The following is a 24,460-nucleotide window of genomic DNA, read 5'->3' as shown; positions in this document are numbered from 1 at the left end:
TAGCTAGCGTTGGAGGGGCTTCTGTTCAGCCAGAGCACAGCAGGGTTTGTAACACACCTCCAGTTACACAGGCAAATTAGCCTCTCAGTTAGGGAGTTTCTGACTTTGATATGAGACAACAGTGTGCCCTTGTTTCCAAGATGGCCAATGGCATTTTGGGCTGTGTAAATAGGGACATTGCCAGCAGATCGACAGACATGATTGTTCCCCTCTATTTAACATTGGTGAGGCCTCATGTGGACTACTATGTCCAGTTTTGGGCCCCACACTACAAAAAGGATGTGAAAAAATTGGAAAGTGTCCAGCAGAGGGCAACGATAACGATTAGGGGGACTGTACCATGACTTATGAGGAGCTTTCAACTACCTGAAAGGGGGTTCCAAAAAGGATGGATCTAGACTGTTCTCAGTGGTAGCAGATGACAAAACAAGGATCAATGGTCTCAAGCTGCAGTGGGCGAGGTTTAGGTTGGATATTAGGAAAAACTTTTTCCACTCGGAGGGTGGTAAAGCACTGGAATGGGTTACCACGGGAGGTGGTGGAATCTCCTTCCTTTGAAGTTTTTAAGGTCAGGCTTGACAAAGCCCTAGCTGGGATGCTTTAGTTGGGGATTGGTCCTGCTTTGAGCAGGGGGTTGGACTAAATGGCCTTCTGAGGTCCCTTCCAACCCTGATATTCTATGAACAGCTTGGTATCCTCAGTCGATTGGAGAACAAGGCAGGCCCTTTCCAATGAGATGACCACTTTGTTACTAGTCTCCATCTCTGGGAGCAACACAGCCATTCCTGCTCACGATGCTGTTGCAGTGCTGAACCCGAGAGACCTTTCTATCCTAACTCAGGCTTGAGCTACTAAGGAACAGGGATGGAGCTGCCTAGATGACACTACCTACTTGTGACTTCAAGCACAGACAGAAGCTCTCAGGAAAATGCATTACAAGCCCAGCACTGGTCTGATCATGGATCTCCCACAACCCTGAGCCATGTGCCTGTACGGTTATTGACCTGGCTAGGTTTACACTAGGAAGTAGGAAAGGTTAGGCAGGTGCTTGGCTAACAGCAGGGAGGAAGGACGCAGGCTGGCTGATGTCCATGCTTCAGCAAGACTGGCTGCTGCTCTCTCTTGCAGCTAGTCTCCCTGTGTGTGCGCGCAGGGGTGCGTTTTGACAACTCCAGGCAACTGGGATTTAACAATTCACCATCCCTTTTCCTGGACACTTCCAACCTGTTGAGCTTCTTACACTGGATTAGAGGCAAAGTCTGGCAGTCTCCCACCACTGTATGTGACCCTTTTAACTTCGCTCATTACCAATAGTAGGTTCTCAGCTCTCCACACACCCCATTTCCTCTCAAGGCCATAGTGCTGTAACACACTGGGCTCTTCCCTCTGTTACTTGGTCTCACAGTCTGTATTGTTGCCTCACTACACACTGGAAGCCAGATGAGTGTTCTCAATGGGCTGTTGCCTCCTTCTACATGAGAAAAGTCTCAATGGAAGAGTGTCAAATGGAGGCACCTGAAGAGATGCCTTCACCCAGGAGATGAGCTCAGCCATTCTGGAGCCCTTCCAGAGAAAGTGGGTGGAGGGGGTTTGTGTGTGTGAAGAAGAGGGGCATGGGGTCACCTCTACAGTATATGTTTCTACAGAGCATGAGCCAGGGAGGGAATCACATTAAGCAGACAGAAATTTGAATGCAGTTGAGGTTTATTGTAACATTAAACCCTAGTTTTACACATTAGAAAGCTAGGGAAAAGATCAAGCTCAGGAGCACTTCCTATGTACAGAGGAAGACAGCTGTATGTATGTCCTGAGAGAAGCAGACTAGCCCTGCAAGGGATGCAGTCCTGCATGACTAGTGATGCCACCCTGTAACTGGTAATACATGGTTCTGGAGAAGTGGGCCTGGGAAAGGCCATTCAGGTTCTGCAGAAGGAAGACCTGACCTCAGTCCACCATCTGCCAAAGCAGAACTGTGGCCTCAGCAGGGAGACCCCACACTAGCTATGCAGGCAATTCAGCTGGATTCCTTCCAGCAGCAGGGGGAACCCTTCAGGCCTCCACCTTCTTTCCTTCCTCCACCAGCTCAACAGGACACGGTGGAGAGTCTCCAGCAGGAGTGAAGGGTCCCACGATCCAGTCCAGGGGAATGTTCTGCGTCACGTATTCCAGCAGCTCATCCAGGGACTCCTGGGCCTTGGTCACCATCTCCCGACTCCGGGCCAGGGCACTGCTGGACAGATCCTGGAAACAGCCGGCACTGGAGAAGGAGGCCTGGAGCTCTTGTATACTGCTCGAGACCTGCTGGGCCTTGTCCTGGATAGTGCTGGGAAGGCCCTGGATGCTGCCCAGGAGAGTAAGGCAGGTGGTTTTCAGTTGCTGGGTGAGGGTCTGGGATGTGGCTAGAGCCTGAGCTTCAACCTGCTGGAAGGAGAAAGAGAGACTGGAGTATCTGCAAGTCTCCCCTGCAGATGGGGGGAGTTCACTGGAGCAAGGCTGTGAGGGCGAGAAGGAGGAGAATACCTTTGCGGAGTCAGGATCCTCCTGCCCTTCCAACTTCCCCCTGCAGTACTGGAGCCACATCTGGTACAGACGGTCCTGGCCATTGTGAAGCTTCTGATCTACGGCCTGCTTGGCATGGCTGATCTGCAGGAGGAGAGGGCAGTTAGCTGGGAAGAGCAGGAGGCGCCTGGCCAGGGAAGCTCTCCCACAGCTAGGTGTGGGCAGCAGGCAGGCAGCACTACTGCAGCGACACAGCTGGGCCCAGGAACAAACAGTGCCAATGGCACTGAGCATGGGAGGCTGCAGAGACAGAGTCAAGGTTCCTCCCCCACTCTGAACTCTAGGGTACAGATATGGGGACCTGCATGAAAACCTCCTAAGCTTACTTTCACCAGCTTAGGTTAAAACTTCCCCAAGGTACAAATTAATTTTACCCTTTGCCCTTGGAATTTCTACTGCCACCACCAAACTCTAACTGGGTTTACTGGGAAACGTAGTTTGGACACGTCTTTCCTCCCAAAAACCCTCCCAACCCTTGCACCCCACTTCGTGGGGAAGGTTTGGTAAAAATCCTCACCAATTTGCATAGGTGACCTCAGACCCAAACCCTTGGATCTTAGAACAATGAAAAAGCATTCAGTTTTCTTACAAGACGACTTTTAATAGAAGTAAAGGAATCACCTCTGTAAAATCAGGATGGTAGATACCTTACAGGGTAATTAGATTCAAAACAGAGAATCCCTCTAGGCAAAACCTTAAATTACAAAAAAGACACACAGACTGGGACAGTCCTTGTAGCCAGCACAAATCTTTTCTTAGCCATTTAAAGAAATCATAATCTAACACATACCTAGCTAGACTACTTACTAAACGTTCTAAGACTCCATTCCTGTTCTGTTCCCAGCAAAAGCAGCATATAGACAGACACAGACCCTTGGTTTTCTCCCTCCTCCCAGCTTTTGAGAGTATCTTGTCTCCTCATTCGTCATTTAGGTCAGGTGCCAGCAAGGTTACCTTTAGCTTCTTAACCCTTTACAGGTGAGAGGACTTTTCCTCTGACCGGGAAGGATTTTAAAGTGGTTTACACTTCCCTTTATATTTATGACAGACCGTGACCCACAGCAGCTACAGGGCAAGGGAGAGGGGTCGTGTTCCTACCAGGTCAATGATTTGCTGGAGCTGGGAGAGGGCCTCCAGGGTGCGCTGCCTGGCTTGTCTCATCTTGCCCAGGGCGTGCTGGTAGGCTCGCTGGCGCAGCGTGCTCGACAGGGAACCCAGACGCACATAGTAACTCCGCTGCTCTGCGGGAGCCTCTCCAGACCCCTCCAGGGGAGTTGTGGCAAGCTCAGCTGGAAGGGGGAAGGGGTCAGTTGGCAGCAGTGGTGCAAGTCAGGCAGTAAGGTCAGGTACGCCGCGCCATTAATACATTTGTTGCTGGAATGACGTTCGGTATCCACTGAAAACCGCAGGGCTCTCAGGAACCGCAGCAGCGAAAGGAGCAGAACGCTGGCACCTCCTCCGGTGTGCCTGTACCACCCCCAGCTGGCCCCCCACAAGCCCTTCCACATAGTTGCATCTCCTGTCTGGAGTGTGTAGAGCCCTCCCCGCACGAGGCAGGATGGGGTCGTTTGGGGGGAGTGATGTGCCCCCCCACACTTTTGGGTCTGTCCCATGAGTTGCCGTACTGGTAAGAATTAAAATCTACTTGTACCACTGGTTGTCAGGGCCAGGATACAAGGCAGGAATGCGTTCAGTCCTCCCAGAGCTTGTGACCGATGCAATCTTTCCCAGGGCACCTTTGGATGCCCTGCAGCACCGACCAGTAAGGCAGTGGGTAGCAGCACAGAGAGCGTCAGAGCCATCGGACAGGGCTAGCGAGGGCCCAGCATGGAGGGCTAGTAGCCAAGCTAGGTTGCAAGGCAGCCCAAAGGAGAGGTGGCTCTTTTGGCAGCTCAGCTGTGAGCACTGTGAGTCCAAGCCACGCCCGAAGACACCAGGGTCACCTTGGTTTGTATTCAGCAGAGGGGATCTTACCGAGCTCCTCCTCTGTCATGGGGAGGTAGTAGTCCATCAGCTGCTCAGATTTCCCCAATGCTGCATCTATGACACTCGCAGCCATCTGCCCCATGCTGGAGCCCATCACTGTGCTCATGCTGCTGGTCACGGTGGATTTGGTCACCTCCACGCTCTCCTGGACAGCCCCTTGGGCCACACTCACCCTGCTGGTCACTGCATCCTTGGCCTCAGTGACCGTGCTGCAGACTGCATCCTTGGCACCCACCAGGTCTTGGGCATCCAAAGCCACCTAGAGGAAAAGGGGTCAGAGGAGAGGTCACTGAACACCTAGCGGAAGTGAAGGGCCTACAGCCTCATCCTGCTCCAGGACCAGCCGTGACACTCGTGTGGTTACCTTCTCAATCGGCTGCTGCAGGATGGGCAGCTGCTCCTCCAGTCTGTCCAGACCCCGACAGGCATATTCATTGGCTGCTGTAACTGAAACATAACCAAAGAACTCATTAACTTAATTCCTTCATGTGCACAGATCTTGTGGGGCTCCTAATCCGTGTACATTGGAGGACTGGTGTTCCTAAGCAAGTGTCCCCAGGTTACTGATGGGAAAGCCAAGGAAGAGGGGTTGGGCAAGTTGCCCAAGGCTATGGAGCCAGTCTGTTTCAGAGCCAGGTTTAGCACTCAGGAGATCCGGCTGCAAGTCATCTGTTCATCCACCCCCAGCTTCTCCTAGAGGGTTTCAGGGGTCTCCAGTGCCTGCCATGGGCTCAGATCCTTTTAGCATTGGAGCTGCTTCCTGTGCCCTCTAGCAGGTATTGCTCCATGGCATTAGGTCCCATACACAGTGCATGTGGCTGTGTGGTACTGGGCCAGCCATGCACACCAGGGATTCTGCCTGGGCACTGCTTGCCTCTAGGCTGGTCCAGCTCACCGCTGGTACCTGAGCAAGAATCCTTAACAGCAGCTGCTGCAGCAGTCAGAGCTGCTCCGCACAAGGCCAATGCCTTGGCTAGATCATGTCTAGGAGCTAGCTGAGTTGAGAGGAGCAGGAGAAGGGAGTCTGGATTCTGTTTGTGGCCAGTTGGAGGCCGAGTTCAGTAGTGGGCCTAGAGCCACTGTAGGCTGAGCCTGCCCCCAGACCCACCTCCCCCACTACACATACAGGAGTGTTCCTGTCTCCCTTCCCTTACTCACGCTGTGGCTCCAGCTGGGCCAGGATGGGCCGTGCCCCGTTGATAGCAGCAGAGGTGATGGCCCTCTCCCCAGTCTCTACCACCTCACAGACCCCTTTGATGCCTGGGTGGGTCTCTTTGGTGGCAGCGTAGCTGGCAGAGGCCATCTCACAGGCAGAGCTGACCAAGGGCAGGCCAGCCACCCTGTCCCCTGCAGTCTGGGGGAGGGAAAGAGTCGTCAGCTGGGGAAGAGCTCCTGGCTTCTTAAGATGCCCCTCCTGTCTCTTTCCCTTTGCAACTGCCGATTCTGTAGGAGACTGTCCTCAGAGCTAGGCAGTCTCCTGTCCCTGTCAGCAGGGGTTCAGTGGCCTGCCTGTGACATTAGTTACACACCCAGAAGCCTGGTCCCATTGGAACAGCTGCCAATATTCAGCAATCTCAGGAATGCCATTTGCACCTTGGCACTCCCACCAACAAAACAGAACTGTGTCACAGTCTCGTTCTGTCAGCGAGAGCAGGAATGGAGAGACCTTTTGTCTTTCCCAGTGCAGTCTCTCCCGATCAGGAACCATGTCTCAGTCCAGGAAACGGTACAATGCCCCACTCTTTTTTGCATTAGTCAACTTTTTTGGGCATTAGTCAACGGGATTTGTCAGTGTTACAGTGCAGCCAGCAGTCAAAGGGTCCCCAGTGCTCCTCCTGGCTTCAGGAGGCACTTGTGGGCAGTGACTACGGCACTCCGAGAACTAGAACTTGGAGCATTAGCTAGTGTTGTGGTTACGAGTCCCTGTCTCCAGCAGTGGAGACATTCAAGCTAGAACAGCCCTTCCAGCCGCCAAGCACACCTGCCTCCCCAGGAGGGACCCACCTGTTGCTCCTCTGCCTGGGTCTCCACCTGTGGTTCATTTTCCTTAGCAGACATGGTGGAGTGAGATGTCCCTGTAAGACCCAAAAAGGAATATTGAGTGGCTACAGCAGGAAATAAAATCAGTATTGTGTAGGAACATCAGGAGAGCTGCTCCCGGTCCGTTTTCTCTAAGAGCCAGACCAGGTTGTCCCCCTGTAGGAAGTCTCTCTACAGAGAGAACAGGCCAGGGCCTTAGACCTTTCATGTAAGGCAGGCCCAGAAACAGAAATAGCCAGTTCGTCTGGGTGTTGTCTTCTATCCCCTCTAGTGGCACCAGGACCAGTTAGAGAGAGATTAACGCATCCACTCTACAGTCTTAGCTAAGAGCCATATGGCTTTTAGCTCATGCAGTGGAGCTAAATGCATGAGCCTCCAAAGGGCCTGGGTTTGATCCTGCTGATGACCAGGGTCTGTTGGTGTTACACATAGATAGATCGATATTATAGTCAGAAGAGACCATTATTGTCATCTAATCTGACCTCCTGCACAACGCAGGCCACAGAATCTCACCCACCCACTCCTGCAAAAACCCTCTCACTTATGTCTGAGCTACTGAAGTCCTCAAATCGTGGTTTAAAGACTTCAAGGAGCAGAGAATGCTCCAGCAAGTGACCCGTGCCCCATGCTATAGAGAGAGGGGTAAAACCTGCAGGACATTTTCCAATCTGCCCAAGAGGAAAATTCCTTCCTGACCCCAAATATGGCAATCAGCTAAACCCTGAGCATACGGGCAAGATTCACCAGCCAGATAACCAGGAAAGAATTCTCTGTAGCAACTCAGATCCCACCCGATGTAACACCCCATTTACACACTCCCAAAGCTTCTACTCTGACTTCAAGACCCAACAATACCTCCCAAGGGGAGCACCAGGACACCTGCACAGCTCATCAGAGGCATCTTCCTAGCTTAGTCTTTTCCCAGATTATACTCTGGGACAAATGGAATTAGCCCCAGTACAATCACTGACAGAAGTTATCCTGCTGAAGGTAGTAGCCATTGACTACACACACAGAACACTGAATTGAGAAGGTACCATTGGCGAGCCTTCAGGGACCTCCAGAGTGAGTAGTGTTTAAGTCTCCCCGGATTCTGAGTTACATAGGAGATGATCATAACGGTCCCTTCTGATCTATGATCTAGGAGATGCTCACTATGGCAGGCTGGTTATTTTAAAGCCGATTTAGCTGGTAAAAATACAAATATTTTCTATTGTCAGTTAAAGACTGGTCTGGTAAAGAAACAGATTCCAGTTCAGGTAAATTGACACCATCACTCCTAGAGGCAAGAGTGAGACCACTAACTAGAAAGCTAGGGCCAGGAAGCATTTCCCTTTCGGGAAGGCACCAGGCCTGTTTTCTTTTAGTGTTTCCTGCATTATCTGTTTCAGATACATATTGGTTACCCAGCACTCCAGTCTCAGCTGAATCAGCCACCTCAGTCAAGTGTTTCCACCTGCAGATCATTCGGACAAACCAGAATTCAGACCACAGCCAGCAGTCCCAATCCCCATCCCAGAATGGGGGCAGCATAGCTTAGCTCAGGTAGAGAGGTGAGTGGAGAGTTTTCCCATAGTCCAAGCTCTAATTTAGTTCTCCTTGTTAAATAGTCTATTCTTCTCTAGGGAAGCCTCCATCTCCTAGAACATACCATTAATCCAGGCCTCCCAGTCCGGAAGGCAGACAGTTACCTTCCCTGGACTGTTTGCTCCGAAGACTCAGCTAGAAATGCTTTACACAAGTACAGCTAGAAAGTACTGAAAGTAGCTAAGAGCTTCTGATCATTCAATCCTAGCTATTACTGGCCACTAGGAAAGACATTGGGTCACAATCTGTGTAAGAAAGAACCCCCATCTAAACACCCAAAGAACGAGAGACATAGTACAGAGCTTAACCACACATCTTACCAAACTTCAACACTCCTAATCTTTCACCAATACTCAGACCTTCCCCAGGTCTCAGCCATTATATTCCTGTGATGATGTCATCATGGGGCTGGACACACTTGACAGACAGCTCAGGAGACCAATCACACAGCTGCATTCCCAACTTTACCCCGGGAGGGCTGTGAGCCTCTGAAAAGTTACAGGGTTTCGGAGTTGCCAGTTTTGGCTCCCGTTGGTCTCTCTGAAGAGCGCTTTTACGCTCCATTTCCCTGGTAACATTTTCAGTGTAGAAGGTTTTTTCTCACTAAAACAATCTAAGAGAGGAGAGTGCTGATTGCTCAAAGTGAGTTAGGTTGCCCCACCCTGGGCAATAAGGGGTTAAAGACTGAGTGCAGTTAGCAGTTCCAATATAAGGGTCAGTTCAATACGTGGAACCCCAGGCTCAGGGGAGCATTTGGGAAATGATGGTGTTGCCGGCACCCAGTGCCGAGAGGCTGAACAACAGCTTGAGTTGGTTCGTTACCCGGGGTGCTACACCCAATAATCACAACGGGGTGGAGAAGCAGAAAAGTTTATTTGCAGCTGCAAAAAGGTACAGGGAGAATACAATCTCAAATCCTGCACACAAAGGAGGAAGTTACACAGGCTTTTATACATCCTTTTTCCCAGCATACTTATCCAATAGCAAGCTGCCCCAAGTATCCATATAGCCAGCCAATCCAGTTCCCAGCTAGTTCCCTGAGTCTCTGTATCATTTGTTAAACTATACATAAAGCTGCTTTATTCAGCATTGTTCTTCCATATCCCCCCTGTTTGGCCTTGCTTAGTTTCAGGCAGTCTGACTCTGCAACATACTGTTGCAGATTCTCAGCATAACTGCTGTGTGTGCCTCCAGGCGGGGGGGCCAAGGACACTAGATGTTCACACTCATGTGTCTGTCCCACAGGGGGATGTGAGTGGGCCTCCATCCAGACACACGACCTTCAGCGGTTGCAAAGGCTAGAGTGGGGCAGTGTTAGGTCCTGATTCTACAATGAGCCCTGCACAAACCAGCCCCTGCATTTACTCAGACCTCCAGTAACTTCAACAGGCAGTTGGGAAGAGTAGCTCAGTTCCAGAGAGCTCTGCACAGATGCAAGTAACACCAGCACAGAGAGACCATTGCATGCTCAGGGCTTAGAAACCACCTTCCCATCCATAGCCCTCCCACACAGGCAGCCAGCAGAAAAAGCAAGCCCAACCATGTTCAGAACACACTACAAGTCTTTCTACCTGGTAGCTACAATCACTAATTATGCAGGGGGTAGTGCCCTGGAAAGATAGCCAGCTGGGGGCAGGAAGCATCTCTTTCCTTTTCCCATTTCTCCTTCTAATATTCAGACCATTGGAGTGTAGCAAGTGTGATCTCTATGCTCACACCTTGGATCCTCCAACAGGCCTTTGGATTAAACACTTGAGCCCATGGGTGAATCATGCTGGGGTTTGCTGAAATAACTCACTGCTCCTTGTGCCATAAATACTGCATCTGGTGGGTTAGTCAGTTACTGCATTTGCTTTGTATAACTTGAGATTGGTCCAGCAACTTTTTTGATGTGGTATCTTACGTCTGACCCTGGCTTGAGGATGTGTTAGAACCACCCCTTCCCTATGGAAAAATTAGCTGTAAGGGCTGTGCTGGGGAAATGTAGGCTGCAATGCTCTTCATGGTGTAAAGAAAATCCAGCTTCTTTCCAAGTTTGAAGCAAATATCTGCTGATGTGAAATCCACTCATTGACCTCACACATTTTATTAGACTTGGACTAAATAGCAAAGAGCTTCACTGGTCTTGGAAACAGAAGTCAGATTAGCTGACCAGTACTCCTGCAGTCTGTACTTTTCCATATCCCTAAAAGGAGGAGGCTAAGACCTTTACTCACTCCAGCAGGGCTCCACCTAGCTATTGCTTTTACTCACTCTTCCCTGTGAGTTTGCTGGAGGGGCCATTTTTAATCCATAACAGAGCAGGGTTTAAAACACACCTCCAGTTCCACAGGCAGACTAGCTTCAGTAATTGCTCCCTGTCAGTTAGGGAGTTTGACTTTTCTGCAGAAAAGGACCTAGGGGTTACAGTGGACAAGAAGCTGGATAGGAGTCAACAGTGTGCCCTTGTTGCCAAGAAGGCCAATGGCATTTTGGGCTGTATAAGTAGAGGCACTGCCAGCAGATCGAAGGATGTGATCGTCCCCCTCCATTCGACATTGGTGAGGCCTCATCTGGAGTAGTGTCTCCAGTTTTGGTCCCCACATTACAAGGAGGTGGTGAAAAAATTGGAAAGCGTCCAGCACAGGGCAACAAAAGTGATTAGGGGACGGGAACACATGACTTATGAGGAGTGGCTAGGGGAACTGGAATTGTTTAGTCTGCAGAAGAGAAGAACGGGGGGGGGGGGGGTGGAATTTGATCGCAGCTTTCAACTACCTGAAAGGGGGTTCCAAAAAGGATGGATCTAGACTGTTCTCAGTGGTAGCAGATGAACAAACAAGGATCAATGGTCTCGAGCTGCAGTGGGCGAGGTTTAGGTTGGATATTAGGAAAAACTTTTTCCACTCGGAGGGTGGTGAAGCACTGGAATGGGTTACCTCGGGAGGTGGTGGAATCTCCTTCCTTTGTCAAGCCTGACCTTAAAAACTTCAAAGCCCTGGCTAGGGTGATTTAGTTGGGGATTGGTCCTTCTTTGAGCAGGGGGTTGGACTAGATGACCTTCTGAGGTCCCTTCCAACCCTGATATTCTATGAAGAGCTTGGTATCCTCAGTCGATTGGAGAACAAGGCAGGCCCTTTCCAATGAGATGACCACTTTGTTACTAGTCTCCATCTCTGGGAGCAACACAGCCATTCCTGCTCATGGTGCTGTTACAGTGCTGAACCTGAGAGACCTTTCTATCCTAACTCAGGCTTGAGCTACTAAGGAACAGTGATGGAGCTGCCTAGATGACACTACCCCCTTGTGACTTCAAGCACAGACACAAGCTCTCAGGAAAATGCATTACAAGCCCAGCACTGGTCTGATTATGGATCTCCCACAACCCTGAGCCATGTGCCTGTACGGTTATTGACCTGGCTAGGTTTACACTAGGCAGGAGGAAAGGTTAGGCAGGTGCTTGGCTAACAGCAGGGAGGAAGGACGCAGGCTGGCTGATGTCCATGCTTCAGCAAGACTGTCTGCTGCGCTCTCTCTTGCGGCTAGTCTCCCTGTGTGTGCGCGCAGGGGTGCGTTTTGACAACTCCAGGCAACTGGGATTTAACAATTCACCATCCCTTTTCCTGGACACTTCCAACCTGTTGAGCTTCTTACACTGGATTAGAGGCAAAGCCTGGCAGTCTCCCACCACTGTATGTGACCCTTTTAACTTCGCTCATTACCAATAGTAGGTTCTCAGCTCTCCACACACCCCATTTCCTCTCAAGGCCATAGTGCCGTAACACACTGGGCTCTTCCCTCTGTTACTTGGTCTCACAGTCTGTATTGTTGCCTCACTACACACTGGAAGCCAGATGAGTGCTCTCAATGGGCTGTTGCCTCCTTCTACATGAGAAAAGTCTCAATGGAAGAGAGAGTCAAATGGAGGCACCTGAAGAGATGCCTTCACCCAGGAGACAAGCTCAGCCATTCTGGAGCCCTGCCAGAGAAAAAGTAGGTGCAAGGGGTGTGTGTGTGTGGAGAAGAGGTGGATGGGGTCATCTGTACAGTAAATGTTTGTACAGAGCACGAGTTGGGGAGGGAATCACATTAAGCAGACAGGAATTTGAATGCAGTTGCAGTTTATTGTGACATTAAACCCTAGTTTTACACATTACACAGCTAGGAAAAATATCAAGCTGAGAAGCACTTCCTGTGTACAGAGGAAGACAGCTCTAGGTATGTCCTGAGAGAAGCAGACTAGCCCTGCAAGGGATGCAGTCCTGCATGACTAGTGATGCCACCCTGTAACTGGTGATACATGGTTCTGGGGAAGCATGCGTGGGAAATGACATTCAGGTTCTGTAATTCTGAGGTCAGCTCTTCCTTCTGCAGTCCACCATCTGCCAAAGCAGGACTACGGCCTCAGCGAGGAGACCCCACACTAGCTATGCAGGCAATTCAGCTGGATTCCTTCCAGCAGCAGGGGGAACCCTTCAGGCCTCCACCTTCTTTCCTTCCTCCACCAGCTCATCAGGACACTGTGGGGAGTCTCCCACGGGAGTGAAGGGTCCCACGATCCAATCCAGGGGAATGTTCTGCATCACGTATTCCAGGAGCTCATCCAAGGACTTCTGGGCCTTGGTCACCATCTCCCGACTCCGGGCCAGGGCACTGCTGGACAGATCCTGGAAACAGCCAGCACTGGAGAAGGAGGCCTGGAGATCTTGTATACTGCTCGAGACCTGCTGGGCCTTGTCCTGGATAGTGCTGGGAAGGCCTTGGATGCTGCCCAGGAGAGTAAGGCAGGTGGTTTTCAGTTGCTGGGTGAGGCTCTGGGACATGGCTAGAGCCTGAGCTTCAACCTGCTGGAAGGAGAAAGAGAGACTGGAGTATCTGCAAGTCTCCCCTGCAGATGGGGGGAGTTCACTGGAGCAAGGCTGTGAGGGCGAGAAGGAGGAGAATACCTTTGCGGAGTCAGGATCCTCCTGCCCTTCCAACTTCCCCCTGCAGTACTGGAGCCACATCTGGTACAGACGGTCCTGGCCATTGTGAAGCTTCTGATCTACGGCCTGCTTGGCATGGCTGATCTGCAGGAGGAGAGGGCAGTTAGCTGGGAAGAGCAGGAGGCGGCTGGCCAGGGAAGCTCTCCCACAGCTAGGTGTGGGCAGCAGGCAGGCAGCACTACTGCAGCGACACAGCTGGGCCCAGGAACAAACAGTGCCAATGGCACTGAGCATGGGAGGCTGCAGAGACAGAGTCAAGGTTCCTCCCCCACTCTGAACTCTAGGGTACAGATATGGGGACCTGCATGAAAACCTCCTAAGCTTACTTTCACCAGCTTAGGTTAAAACTTCCCCAAGGTACAAATTAATTTTACCCTTTGCCCTTGGAATTTCTACTGCCACCACCAAACTCTAACTGGGTTTACTGGGAAACGTAGTTTGGACACGTCTTTCCTCCCAAAAACCCTCCCAACCCTTGCACCCCACTTCGTGGGGAAGGTTTGGTAAAAATCCTCACCAATTTGCATAGGTGACCTCAGACCCAAACCCTTGGATCTTAGAACAATGAAAAAGCATTCAGTTTTCTTACAAGACGACTTTTAATAGAAGTAAAGGAATCACCTCTGTAAAATCAGGATGGTAGATACCTTACAGGGTAATTAGATTCAAAACAGAGAATCCCTCTAGGCAAAACCTTAAATTACAAAAAAGACACAGACTGGGATAGTCCTTGTAGCCAGCACAAATCTTTTCTTAGCCATTTAAAGAAATCATAATCTAACACATACCTAGCTAGACTACTTACTAAACGTTCTAAGACTCCATTCCTGTTCTGTTCCCAGCAAAAGCAGCATATAGACAGACACAGACCCTTGGTTTTCTCCCTCCTCCCAGCTTTTGAGAGTATCTTGTCTCCTCATTCATCATTTATGTCAGGTGCCAGCAAGGTTACCTTTAGCTTCTTAACCCTTTACAGGTGAGAGGACTTTTCCTCTGACCGGGAAGGATTTTAAAGTGGTTTACCCTTCCCTTTATATTTATGACAGACCGTGACCCACAGCAGCTACAGGGCAGGGGAGAGGGGTCGTGTTCCTACCAGGTCAATGATTTGCTGGAGCTGGGAGAGGGCCTCCAGGGTGCGCTGCCTGGCTTGTCTCATCTTGCCCAGGGCGTGCTGGTAGGCTCGCTGGCGCAGCGTGCTCGACAGGGAACCCAGGCGGACGTAGTAAGTCCGCTGCTCTGCAGGAGCCTCTCCAGGCCCCTCCAGGGGAGTTGTGGCAAGCTCAGCTGGAAGGGGGAAGAGGGCAGTTGGCAGCAGTGGTGCAAGTCAGGCAGTAAGGTCAGGTACGCCGTGCCGTTAAGACATTTGTTGCTGGGATAATGTACTGGAATGACTTTCAGTAGCCGCTGAAAACTGCAGGGCTCTCAGGAACCGCAGCAGCGAAAGGAGCAGAACGCTGGCACCTCCTCCGGTGTGTCTGTACCGCCCCCAGCTGGCCCCCCACCAGCCCTTCCATGTAGTTGCATCTCCTGTCTGGGGTCTGTAGAGCCCCCCACACAAGGCAGGGTGGGGTCGTTTGGGGGGGGGTCATGTGCCTCCCCCCGTTTTTGGGTCCCTCCCATGAGTTGCCATACTGGTAAGAGTTAAAATCTACTTGCACCACCGGTTGGCAGGGCCAGGATACAAGGCAGGGATGCCTTCAGCCCTCCCAAAGCTTGTGACCGATGCAATCTTTCCCAGGGCACGATTGGATGCCCTGCAGCACCAACCAGTAAGGCAGCAGGTAGCTGCACAGGGAGAAGCGTCAGAGCCATCAGAGAGGGCTAGCAGAGGGCCCAGCATGAAGGAACTAAGGGAGGGCTAGTAGCCAAGCTAGGTTGCAAGCTAGCCTTAAGGAGAGGTGGCTCTTTTGGCAGCTCAGCTGTGAGTACTGTGAACAGCTGAGAGTCCAAGCCGTGCCCAAAGACACCAGGGTCACATTGGTTTGTATTCAGCAGAGGGGAACTTACCGAGCTCCTCCTCTGTCATGGGGAGGTAGTAGTCCACCAGCTGCTCAGATTTCCCCAATGCTGTGTCTATGACACTCGCAGCCATCTGCCCCATACAGGAGCCCATCACTGTGCTCATGCTGCTGGTCACGGCAGATTTGGTCACCTCCACGCTCTCCTGGACAGCCCCTTGGGCCATGCCCACCATGCTGGTCACTGCATCCTTGGCCTCAGTGACCGGGCTGCAGACTGCATCCTTGGCACCCACCATTGTGGCACGCACGAGTTTTTGGGCATCCAAAGCCACCTAGAGGAAAAGGGGTCAGAAGAGAGGTCACTGAACACCTAGCAGAAATGAAGGGCCCACAGCCTCATCCTGCTCCAGGACCAGTCGTGACACTCGTGTGGTTACCTTCTCAATCGGCTGCTGCAGGATGGGCAGCTGCTCCTCCAGTCTGTCCAGACCCCGACAGGCATATTCATTGGCTGCTGCAACTGAAACATAACCACAGAACTCGTTCCCTTAATTCCTTCATGTGCACAGATCTCGTGGGGCTGCTAATCCGTGTACACTGGAGGACTGGTGTTCCTAAGCAAGTGTCCCCAGGTTACTGATGGGAAAGCCAAGGAAGAGGGTTTGGGCAATTTGCCCAAGGCTATGGAGCCAGTCTGTTTCAGAGCCAGGTTTAGCAGTCAGGAGATCTGGCTGCCAGTCATCTGTTCATCCACCCCCAGCTTCTCCTAGAGGTTTTCAGGAGTCTCCAGTGCCTGCCATGGGCTCAGATCCTTTTAGCATGGGAGCTGCTTCCTGTAGCCTCTAGCAGGTGTTGCTCCATGGCATTAGGTCCCATACACAGTGCATGTGGCTGTGTGGTACTGGGCCAGCCATGCACACCAGGGATTGTGGCTGGGCACTGCCTGCCTCTAGGCTGGTCCAGCTCACCCCTGGTACCTGAGCAGGAATCCCCACCAGCAGCTGCTGCAGCCGTCAGAACTCCTCCGCACAAGGCCAATGCCTTGGCCAGATCAAGTTTAGGAGCTCGCTGAGTTCAGGGAAGCAGGAGAAGGGAGTTTGTGGATTCTGTTTGCGGCCAGTTGGAGGCCGAGCTCAGTAGTGGGCCTAGAGCCACTGTAGGCTGAGCCTGCCCCCAGACCCACCTCCCCCGCCACACACACAGGAGTGTTCCTGCCTCCCTTCCCTTACTCACGCTGTGGCTCCAGCTGGTCCAGGATGGGCTGTGCCCCGGTAATGGCAGCAGAGGTGATGGCCCTCACCCCAGTCTCTACTACCTCACAGACCCCTTTGATGGCTGGGTGGGTTTTTTTGGTGGCAGCGTAGCTGGCAGAGGCCATCTCACAGGTAGAGCTGACCAAGGGCAGGCCAGCCACCCTGTCCCCTGCAGTCTAGGGGAGGGAAAGAGGAGTCAGTTGAGGAAGAGCTCCTGGCTTCTCAAGGTGCCCCTCCTGTCTCTTTTCCTCTGCAACTACTGATTCTGTAGGAGACTGCCCAGCTCTGAGGACAGTCTCCTGTCCATTTCACCTGGGTTTCAGTGGCCTGCCTGTGAGATTAGTTACAGACCCAGAAGCCTGGTTCCATTGGAACAGCTGCCTATATTCAGCAAGGTCTCAGGAATGCCGTTTCCATCCTAGCACACCCACCAACAAAACAGAACTGTGTCATGATCTCGTTCCGTCAGCGAGAGCAGGAATGGAGAGACCTTTTGTCTTTCCAAGTGCAGTCTCTCTCGATCAGGAACCATGTCTCGGTCCAGCACCCGGTACAATGCCCCCACTGGGCATTGCAATTAATGGGATTTGCCAGTGTTCTAATGCAGACAGCATTCACAGGGTCACCTGTGCTCCTCCCAGATTCAGCAGGCACATGTGGGCAGTGACTACGGCACTCTGAGAGCTAGAATCATTGGCTAGTGTTGTGGTTACGAGTCCCTGTCTCCAGCAGTGGAGACATTCAAGCTAGAACAGCCTTTCCAGCCGCCAAGCACACCTGCCTCCCCAGGAGGGACCCACCTGTTGCTCCTTTGCCTGGATCTCCACCTGTGGTTCATTTTCCTTAGCAGACATGGTGGAGTGAGATGTCCCTGCAAGACCCAAAAAGGAATATTGAGTGGCTACAGCAGGAAACAGTGAAATCAATCTTGTGTAGGAATACCAGGAGAGCTGCTCCCGGTCCGTTTTCTCTAAGAGCCAGACCAGGTTGTCCCCCTGCAGTAAGTCTCTCTCTACAGAGAGCAGGCCAGGCCCTTAAACCTTTGATCTAAGGCAGGCTCAGAGACAGCCAGTTCTTCAAGCCCAGGGATGCACTTGTAATCCACACATCTTGTGGGTGTGTTCTTCTGTCCCATCTCGTAGCACCAGGACCAGTTAGAGAGGCAGAGATTAATTTATTGGCTTTACCGTCTTAGCTAAGAGCCTTATGGCTTTTAACTCATGCAGTAGAGGCTCATGCATTTAGGACCAGAGGTCCCAGGTTTGATCCTGCCCATTACCAGGGTCTTTTGGCGTTACACACTCCCAAAGCTTCTCCTCAGACTTCTAGACCCAACAATGCCTCCCAAGGGGAGCACCAGGATACCTGCACAGCTCATCAGAGGCACCCTCCTACTTTAGTCTTTTCCTAGATTGTACCGGGGCTAATTCCATTCATCCCAGAGTACAATCACTGACAGAAGTTATCCTGCTGAAGGTAGTAGCCATTGACTACACACACAGAACACTGAATTGAGAAGGTACCACTGGGGAGCCTTCAGGGACCTCTTGAGTGAGTAGTGTAAGAGTCTCCCTGGATACTGAATTACATAGGAGATGATCATAATGGTGCCTTCTGACCTTAATATCTATGAGTCTACATAGGAGATGCCCACTATGGCAGGCTGGTTATTTTAAAGCCAATTTAGCTGGTAAAAATACAAATATCTTCTATTGTCAAGTAAAGATGGTCTGGTAAAGGAACAGATTCCAGTTTAGGTAAGTTGACACCATCACTCCTAGAGGCGAGAGTGAGACAACTAACTAGAAAGCTAGGGCCAGGAAGCATTTCCCTTATGGGAAGGCACCAGGCCTGTTTTCCTTTCATGTTTCCTGCAATATCTGTTTCAGATCCATATTGGTTACCCAGCACTCCAGTCTCAGCTGAATCAGCCACCTCAGTCAAGTGTTTCCACCTGCAGATCATTCGGACAAGCCAGAACTCAGACCACAACCAGAAGTCCCATTCCCCATCCCTGAGTGGGAACAGCATAGCTTTGCTCAGGTCGAGAGGTGAGTAGGAGTTTTTCCCCTAGTCGAAACTCTAAGTTAGTTCTCCTTCTTAAATATTCTATTCTCCTCTAGGGAAGCCTCCATCTCCTAGAACATACCATTAATCCAGGCCTCCCAGTCTGGAAGGCAAATAGTTTCCTTCCCTGGACCGTTTGCTCAGAAGACTGAACTCAAAATGCTTTACACAAGTACAGCCACTAAGCACTGAAACTAGCTAAGAGCTTCTGACCATTCAATCCTAGCCACTACTGGCCATCAGGCAAAACATTGGGTCACACTCTGTGTAAGAAAAGAGCCCCCATCGAAACCAATACAGAACCTAGGAACCAGAAACATAACACAGAGGTTAACCACACATCTTACCAAACTTCCACACTACTAATCCTTCACTAATGCTCAGACCTCCCTCAAGTCTCAGCCATTATATTCCTGTGATGATGTCATCATAGGGCTGGGCACACTTGACAGACAGCTCAGGAGACCAATCACACAGCTGCATTCTCTACTTTGCCCAGTGAGAGCTGTGAGCCCATGAAAAGTTACAGGGTGTGAGAGTTGCCAATCTTGGTTGGATGTGTTCCTGGAGGTCTCATCACATGACAATCTTTAATTAAAGATTAATCTTTAATTCCTGGAGAGTTCAGGACAATCCTGGAGGGCTGGCAAACCTAGTTTCAGATTATGAGCTGTTTGGGGCAGGCCTTTTACTCTGTGTTAAGACAGTACCTAGCACGATGGGATTCCAGTTCTGATTTTTGCTTTGAAATGCTACGGTCATACAAATAATAATAATGGTTCATATTCTCAGAGTACTCCAGTTGTTCTCTCTGAAGAGCGCCTTTACGCTCCATTTCCCTGGTCACATTTTCAGTGTAGAAGATTTTTGACAGTAAAACCGTCTAAGAGAGGAGAGTGCTGGTAGCTGTTGTATTATTTTCCTTTCCTGCCCACTCCAAAAGAGGCTGGGGAAGTTATTCTGGCCCAGCTGGCACAAGATACTCCTCAGTACATTTATAGCTTTCCTGTTGGTTGATTTGTCCAGGGAAGAGAACATGGCACAGGTTTTTAAAGGTATTTAGCTATTGCTCCTCTCAGCATTGCAAGGCCTAAGTGAGTTAGGCCCAGAACCTCAAAGAGAGTTAGGTAGCCCCACACTGGGCAATAAGGGGTTAAAGACTGAGTGCAATTAGCAGTTCCAATATAAGTGTCAGTTCAATACGTGGAACCCCCAGGCTCAGGGGGAATCTGGGGAGCATTTGGGCAGATGCTGGGGGTGACACAGCCAAAGGGAAGCACTAAGTGGGGAGACAAGCTCAGGGAAAAATTTTGGGGGGGGGGGTGTCAGTTATAGCCACTCGGCTCGGCTCTGCCCTCTCCCCATTATCATTCCTGGCCTAGTTACTCCAGTGCCAGGGTCCTTCCCAGCCAGAGTGACAGCAGATCACACCAGGCATAACTTCGTCCCATAACCTCCCTACACCTTTCACACAGGGAGTAAAATCAAACCAGGGAGTGCAAATTCCTGGAGCAGCTGAGCAGAGTGACAGTGGCCTGGGGCTGAGGCAGGTGCTCACCTCACTCCTTTAAAGCAGGCCTAGATGTTCATACCCATGTGTCTGTCCCACAGAGGGATGTGAGAGGGCCTCCATCTAAACACACGATCTTCAGTTTCAGTGGCTGCAAGGGCCAGAGTAGGGCCGTTTTAGGCTCTGATTCTACAATGAGCCCTGCACAAACTAGCCCCTGCATTTACTCAGACCCCCAGTAACTTCAACAGGCAGTTGGGAAGAGTAGCTGAGTTCCAGAGGGCTCTGCACAGGTGCAAGTATCTCTAGCACAGAGAGACCATTGCATGCTCAGGGCTTAGAAACCACCTTCCCATCCATAGCCCTCCCACACAGGCAGCCAGCAGAAAAAGCAAGCCCAACCATGTTCAGAACACACTACAAGTCTTTCTACCTGGTAGCTACAATCCCTAATTATGCAGGCGGTAGTGCCCTGGAAAGATAGCCAGCTGGGGGCAGGAAGCATCTCTTTCCTTTTCCCATTTCTCCTTCTAATATTCAGACCATTGGAGTGTAGCAAGTGTGACCTCTATGCTCACACCTTGGATCCTCCAACAGGCCTTTGGATTAAACACTTGAGCCCATGGGTGAATCATGCGGGGGTTTGCTGAAATAACTCACTGCTCCTTGTGCTATAAATACTGTATCTGGTGGGTTAGTCAGTTACTGCATTTGCTTTGTATAACTTAAGATTGGTCCAGCAACTTTTTTGATGTGGTATCTTACGGCTGACCCTGGCTTGAGGATGTGTTAGAAGCACCCCTTCCCTATGGAAAAATTAGCTGTAGGGACTGTGCTGGGGAAATGTAGGCTGCAATGCTCTTCATGGTGTAAAGAAAATCCAGCTTCTTTCCAAGTTTGAAGCAAATATCTGCTGATGTGAAATCCACTCATTGACCTCACACATTTTATTAGACTTGGACTAAAGAGGAAAGAGCTTTACTGGGCTTGCACACAGAAGTCAGATTAGCTGACCAGTACTCCTGCAGTCTGTACTTACTCTTCCATATCCCTAAAAGGAGGAGGCTAAGACCTTTACTCACCCCAGCAGGGCTCCACCTAGCTAGTGTGTTGGAGAGGCCTCTGTTAATCCAGAACACAGCAGGGTATGTAACACACTTCCAGTTACACAGGCAAATTAGCCTCAGGATCGCTCACTGTCAGTTAGGGAGTTTCTGACTTTTCTGCAGAAAAGGACCTCGAAGTTACAGTGGACAAGAAACTGGCTATGAGTCAACAGTGTGCCCTTGTTGCCAAGACGGCCAATGACATTTTGGGTTGTGTAAATAGGGGCATTGCCAGCAAATTGACAGACATGATTGTTCTCCTCTATTCAACATTTGTGAGGCCTGATCTGGAGTACTATGTCCAGTTTTGGGCCCTACACTACAAAAAGGATGTGAAAAAATTGGAAAGTGTCCAGCAGAGGGCAACAAAAATGTTTAGGGGACTGGAACACATGACTTATAAGGAGAGGCTGAGGGAACTGGAATTGTTTAGCCTGCAGAAGAGAAGAAGCGGGGGGAGATTTGATAGTTGCTTTCAGCTACCTCAGAGGGAGTTCCAAAGAGGATGTATCTAGACTGTTCTTAGTGGTACACATGACAGAACAAGGATCAATGGTATCAAGTTGTAGTGGGGAAGGTTTAGGTTGGATATTAGGAAAAACGTTTTCACTAGAAGGGTGGTGAAGCACTGGAATGCGTTACCTAGGAAGGTGATGGAGTCTCCTTCCTTTGAGGTTTTTAAGGTCGGGTTTGACAAAACCCTGGCTGGGATGATTTAACTGGGGATTGGTCCTGCTTTGAGCAGGGGGTTGGATTAGATGACCTCCTAAGGGCCCTTCCAACCCCCATATTCTAGGGGTCTATGAAAACCTTTATAGCCCCAGTCCACTGGGAGTACAAGACAGTCCCTGTTCAATGAGATCAGGAATAACTAGCCCTGGGAGCTGCATCCATCACCACTTTGATTACTAGTCTCTATCTTTGAGAGCTACACACCCATTCCTGCTCATGGTGCTGTTGCAGTGCTGAACCCGAGAGACATTTCCTTGCCTGAAGCTTATTAATAGCTCAAGCTGGAGTTAGGATAAGCAAAAGTGATGGAGCTGCCTAGATGACACTAGGCACTTGTGACTTCAAGCATAAACACAAGCTCTCAGGAAAATGCATTACAAGCCCAGCACTGGTCCTACTATGGATCTCCCACAACCCTGAGCCATTAGCCTGGCTAGGTTTACACTAGGCAGTAGGAAATGTTAGGCAGGTGCTTGGCTAATGGCAGGGAGGAAGGATGCAGGCTGGCTGATGTCCATGCTTCAGCAAGACTGTCTGCTGCTCTCTCTCTTGCAGCTAGTCTCCCTGTGTGTGGGTTTTGTTAAATCCCAGTTGCCTCGAGTTGTCAATTCACCATCTCTTTTCCTAGACACTTCCAACCTGTTGAACTTCTTGCACTGAACTAGAGGCAAGGCCCGGCGGTCTCCCACCACTGTATGGGACCCTTTTAACTTTGCTCATTACCAGTAGTAGGTTTTCAGTTCTCCACACACCCCATTTCCTCTCAAGGCCATAATGCCCTATCTCAACAACCTGGGTCTTTCCCTCTGTTAGTTGGTCTCAGAGTCTGTTATGTTGCCTTGCTACCCACTGGAAGCCAGACGAGTGTTCTCAATGGGGAGAACACTATTGCCTTCTTCTACATGAGAAAAGTCTCAATGGAAGAGTGTCAAATGGAGGCACCTGAAGAGATGCCTTCACCCAGGAGAGGAGCTCAGCCATTCTGGAGCCCTTCCAGAGAAAGTGGGTGGAGGGGGTTTGTGTGTGTGAAGAAGAGGGGCATGGGGTCACCTGTACAGTATATGTTTCCACAGAGCATGAGCCAGGGAGGGAATCACATAAAGGAGACAAATTTGAATGCAGTTGAGGTTTATTGTGACATTAAACCCTAGTTTTACACATTAGAATGCTAGGGAAAAGATCAAGCTCAGGAGCACTTCCTATGTACAGAGGAAGACAGCTGTAGGTATGTCCTGAGAGAAGCTGACTAGCCCTGCAAGGGATGCAGTCCTGCATGACTAGTGATGCCACCCTGTAACTGGCAATACATGGTTATGGGGAAGCGTGCCTGGGAAATCACATTCAGGTTCTGTAATTCTGAGGTCAGCTCTTCCTTCTGCAGTCCACCATCTGCCAAAGCAGAACTGTGGACTCAGCAAGGAGACCCCACACTAGCTATACAGGAAATTCTGCTGGATTCCTTTCAGCAGCAGGGGGAACCCTTCAAGCCTCCACCTTCTTTCCTTCCTCCACCAGCTCATCAGGACACAGTGGGGAGTCTCCAGCAGGAATGAAGGGTCCCACGATCCAGTCCAGGGGAATGTTCTGCGTCATGTATTCCAGCAGCTCATCCAGGGACTCCTGGGCCTTGGTCACCATCTCCTGACTCCGGGCCAGGACACTGCTGGACAGATCCTGGAAACAGCCGGCACTGGAGACGGAGGCCTGGAGCTCTTCTATACTGCTTGAGACCTGCTGGGCCTTGTCCTGGATAGTGCTGGGAAGGCCCTGGATGCTGCCCAGGAGAGTAAGGCAGGTGGTTTTCAGTTGCTGGGTGAGGCTCTGGGACATGGCTAGAGCCTGAGCTTCAACCTGCTGGAAGGAGAAAGAGAGACTGGAGTATCTGCAAGTCTCCCCTGCAGATGGGGGGAGTTCACTGGAGCAAGGCTGTGAGGGCGAGAAGGAGGAGAATACCTTTGCGGAGTCAGGATCCTCCTGCCCTTCCAACTTCCCCCTGCAGTACTGGAGCCACATCTGGTACAGACGGTCCTGGCCATTGTGAAGCTTCTGATCTACGGCCTGCTTGGCATGGCTGATCTGCAGGAGGAGAGGGCAGTTAGCTGGGAAGAGCAGGAGGCGGCTGGCCAGGGAAGCTCTCCCACAGCTAGGTGTGGGCAGCAGGCAGGCAGCACTACTGCAGCGTCACAGCTGGCCCCAGGAACAAACAGTGCCAATGGCACTGAGCATGGGAGGCTGCAGAGACCATGTCAAGGTTCCTCCCCGACTCTGAACTCTAGGGTACAGATATGGGGACCTGCATGAAAACCTCCTAAGCTTACTTTCACCAGCTTAGGTTAAAACTTCCCCAAGGTACAAATTAATTTTACCCTTTGCCCTTGGAATTTTCACTGTCACCACCAAACTAACTGGGTTTATTGGGAAACGTTGTTTGGACACGTCTTTCCTCCCAAAAACCCTCCCAAACCTTGCACCCCACTTTGTGGGGAAGGTTTGGTAAAAATCCTCACTAATTTGCATAGGTGACCACAAACCCAAACCCTTGGATCTTAGAACAATGAAAAAGCATTCTGTTTTCTTACAAGACGACTTTTAATAGAAGTAAAGGAATCACCTCTGTAAAATCAGGATGGTAGATACCTTACAGGGTAATTAGATTCAAAACAGAGAATCCCTCTAGGCAAAACCTTAAGTT

The 24,460-nt window shown here is 50.7% G+C and overlaps 3 protein-coding genes across 6 annotated transcripts in view; all 3 read right to left on the bottom strand.

Moving 5' to 3' along the window:
• Positions 1-1,697: 1,697 nt before the first annotated feature.
• On the bottom strand, positions 1,698-8,592 carry LOC311521299 (perilipin-3-like). Of its 2 annotated transcripts, none has more exons than XM_084629585.1 (8): positions 8,493-8,592; positions 6,550-6,620; positions 5,704-5,899; positions 4,910-4,992; positions 4,534-4,804; positions 3,658-3,848; positions 2,521-2,643; positions 1,698-2,421 (listed from the first exon to the last, which is right to left on the bottom strand). In XM_084629585.1, the coding sequence occupies exons 2-8, from the start codon at positions 6,601-6,603 to the stop codon at positions 2,050-2,052; spliced, it is 1,290 nt and encodes a 429-aa protein (XP_084485711.1). In that variant the 5' UTR covers positions 6,604-6,620; positions 8,493-8,592; the 3' UTR covers positions 1,698-2,049. The 2 variants fall into 2 exon arrangements, with proteins under 2 accessions (XP_084485711.1, XP_084485712.1); XM_084629586.1 differs by having other exon boundaries at positions 1,698-2,418.
• A 3,663-nt stretch (positions 8,593-12,255) lies between these two features.
• Positions 12,256-18,795, bottom strand: LOC311521298 (perilipin-3-like). Of its 2 annotated transcripts, XM_084629583.1 has the most exons (8): positions 18,768-18,795; positions 17,154-17,224; positions 16,334-16,529; positions 15,538-15,620; positions 15,147-15,432; positions 14,233-14,423; positions 13,098-13,220; positions 12,256-12,998 (listed from the first exon to the last, which is right to left on the bottom strand). In XM_084629583.1, exons 2-8 carry the CDS (start codon positions 17,205-17,207, stop codon positions 12,627-12,629), a joined length of 1,305 nt encoding a protein of 434 aa, XP_084485709.1. In that variant the 5' UTR covers positions 17,208-17,224; positions 18,768-18,795; the 3' UTR covers positions 12,256-12,626. The 2 variants fall into 2 exon arrangements, with proteins under 2 accessions (XP_084485709.1, XP_084485710.1); XM_084629584.1 differs by lacking the exon at positions 18,768-18,795 and having other exon boundaries at positions 12,256-12,995; positions 17,154-17,238.
• A 4,097-nt stretch (positions 18,796-22,892) lies between these two features.
• LOC311521297 (stimulated by retinoic acid gene 6 protein-like) overlaps positions 22,893-24,460 on the bottom strand; it is a 51,761-nt gene continuing 50,193 nt past the window's right edge. Inside the window, exons 22-23 of one of the 2 annotated variants that reach the window (XM_084629581.1) lie at positions 23,722-23,844; positions 22,893-23,622 (exon numbers count right to left, since the gene is read on the bottom strand). In XM_084629581.1, the coding sequence (XP_084485707.1) occupies positions 23,251-23,622; positions 23,722-23,844 (495 nt within the window). In that variant the 3' untranslated portion in view covers positions 22,893-23,250. The remainder of the gene's footprint in view (positions 23,623-23,721; positions 23,845-24,460) is intronic. The other variant, XM_084629582.1, reaches the window with a different exon arrangement.

This window comes from Lepidochelys olivacea (genome assembly GCF_965140295.1).
Source record: "Lepidochelys olivacea isolate rLepOli2 genome assembly, chromosome: 5".
NCBI classification, from domain to species: Eukaryota; Metazoa; Chordata; order Testudines; family Cheloniidae; genus Lepidochelys; species Lepidochelys olivacea.
This window is presented reverse-complemented; position numbering and strand designations above follow the sequence as displayed.

Excerpts from the sequence above, each read along its gene's own strand:
- LOC311521299 (XM_084629585.1), bottom strand. The coding sequence starts at position 6,603 with ATGTCTGCTAAGGAAAATGAACCACAGGTGGAGACCCAGGCAGAGGAG. Across the intron at positions 2,644-3,657 it reads TCCAGCAAATCATTGACCTG|ATCAGCCATGCCAAGCAGGC; the intron begins GTAGGAACACGA and ends CTCCTCCTGCAG. Across the intron at positions 2,422-2,520 it reads AGGATCCTGACTCCGCAAAG|CAGGTTGAAGCTCAGGCTCT; the intron begins GTATTCTCCTCC and ends TTCTCCTTCCAG.
- LOC311521298 (XM_084629583.1), bottom strand. The coding sequence starts at position 17,207 with ATGTCTGCTAAGGAAAATGAACCACAGGTGGAGATCCAGGCAAAGGAG. Across the intron at positions 16,530-17,153 it reads TCCAGGCAAAGGAGCAACAG|ACTGCAGGGGACAGGGTGGC; the intron begins GTGGGTCCCTCC and ends TCCCTCCCCTAG. Across the intron at positions 13,221-14,232 it reads TCCAGCAAATCATTGACCTG|ATCAGCCATGCCAAGCAGGC; the intron begins GTAGGAACACGA and ends CTCCTCCTGCAG.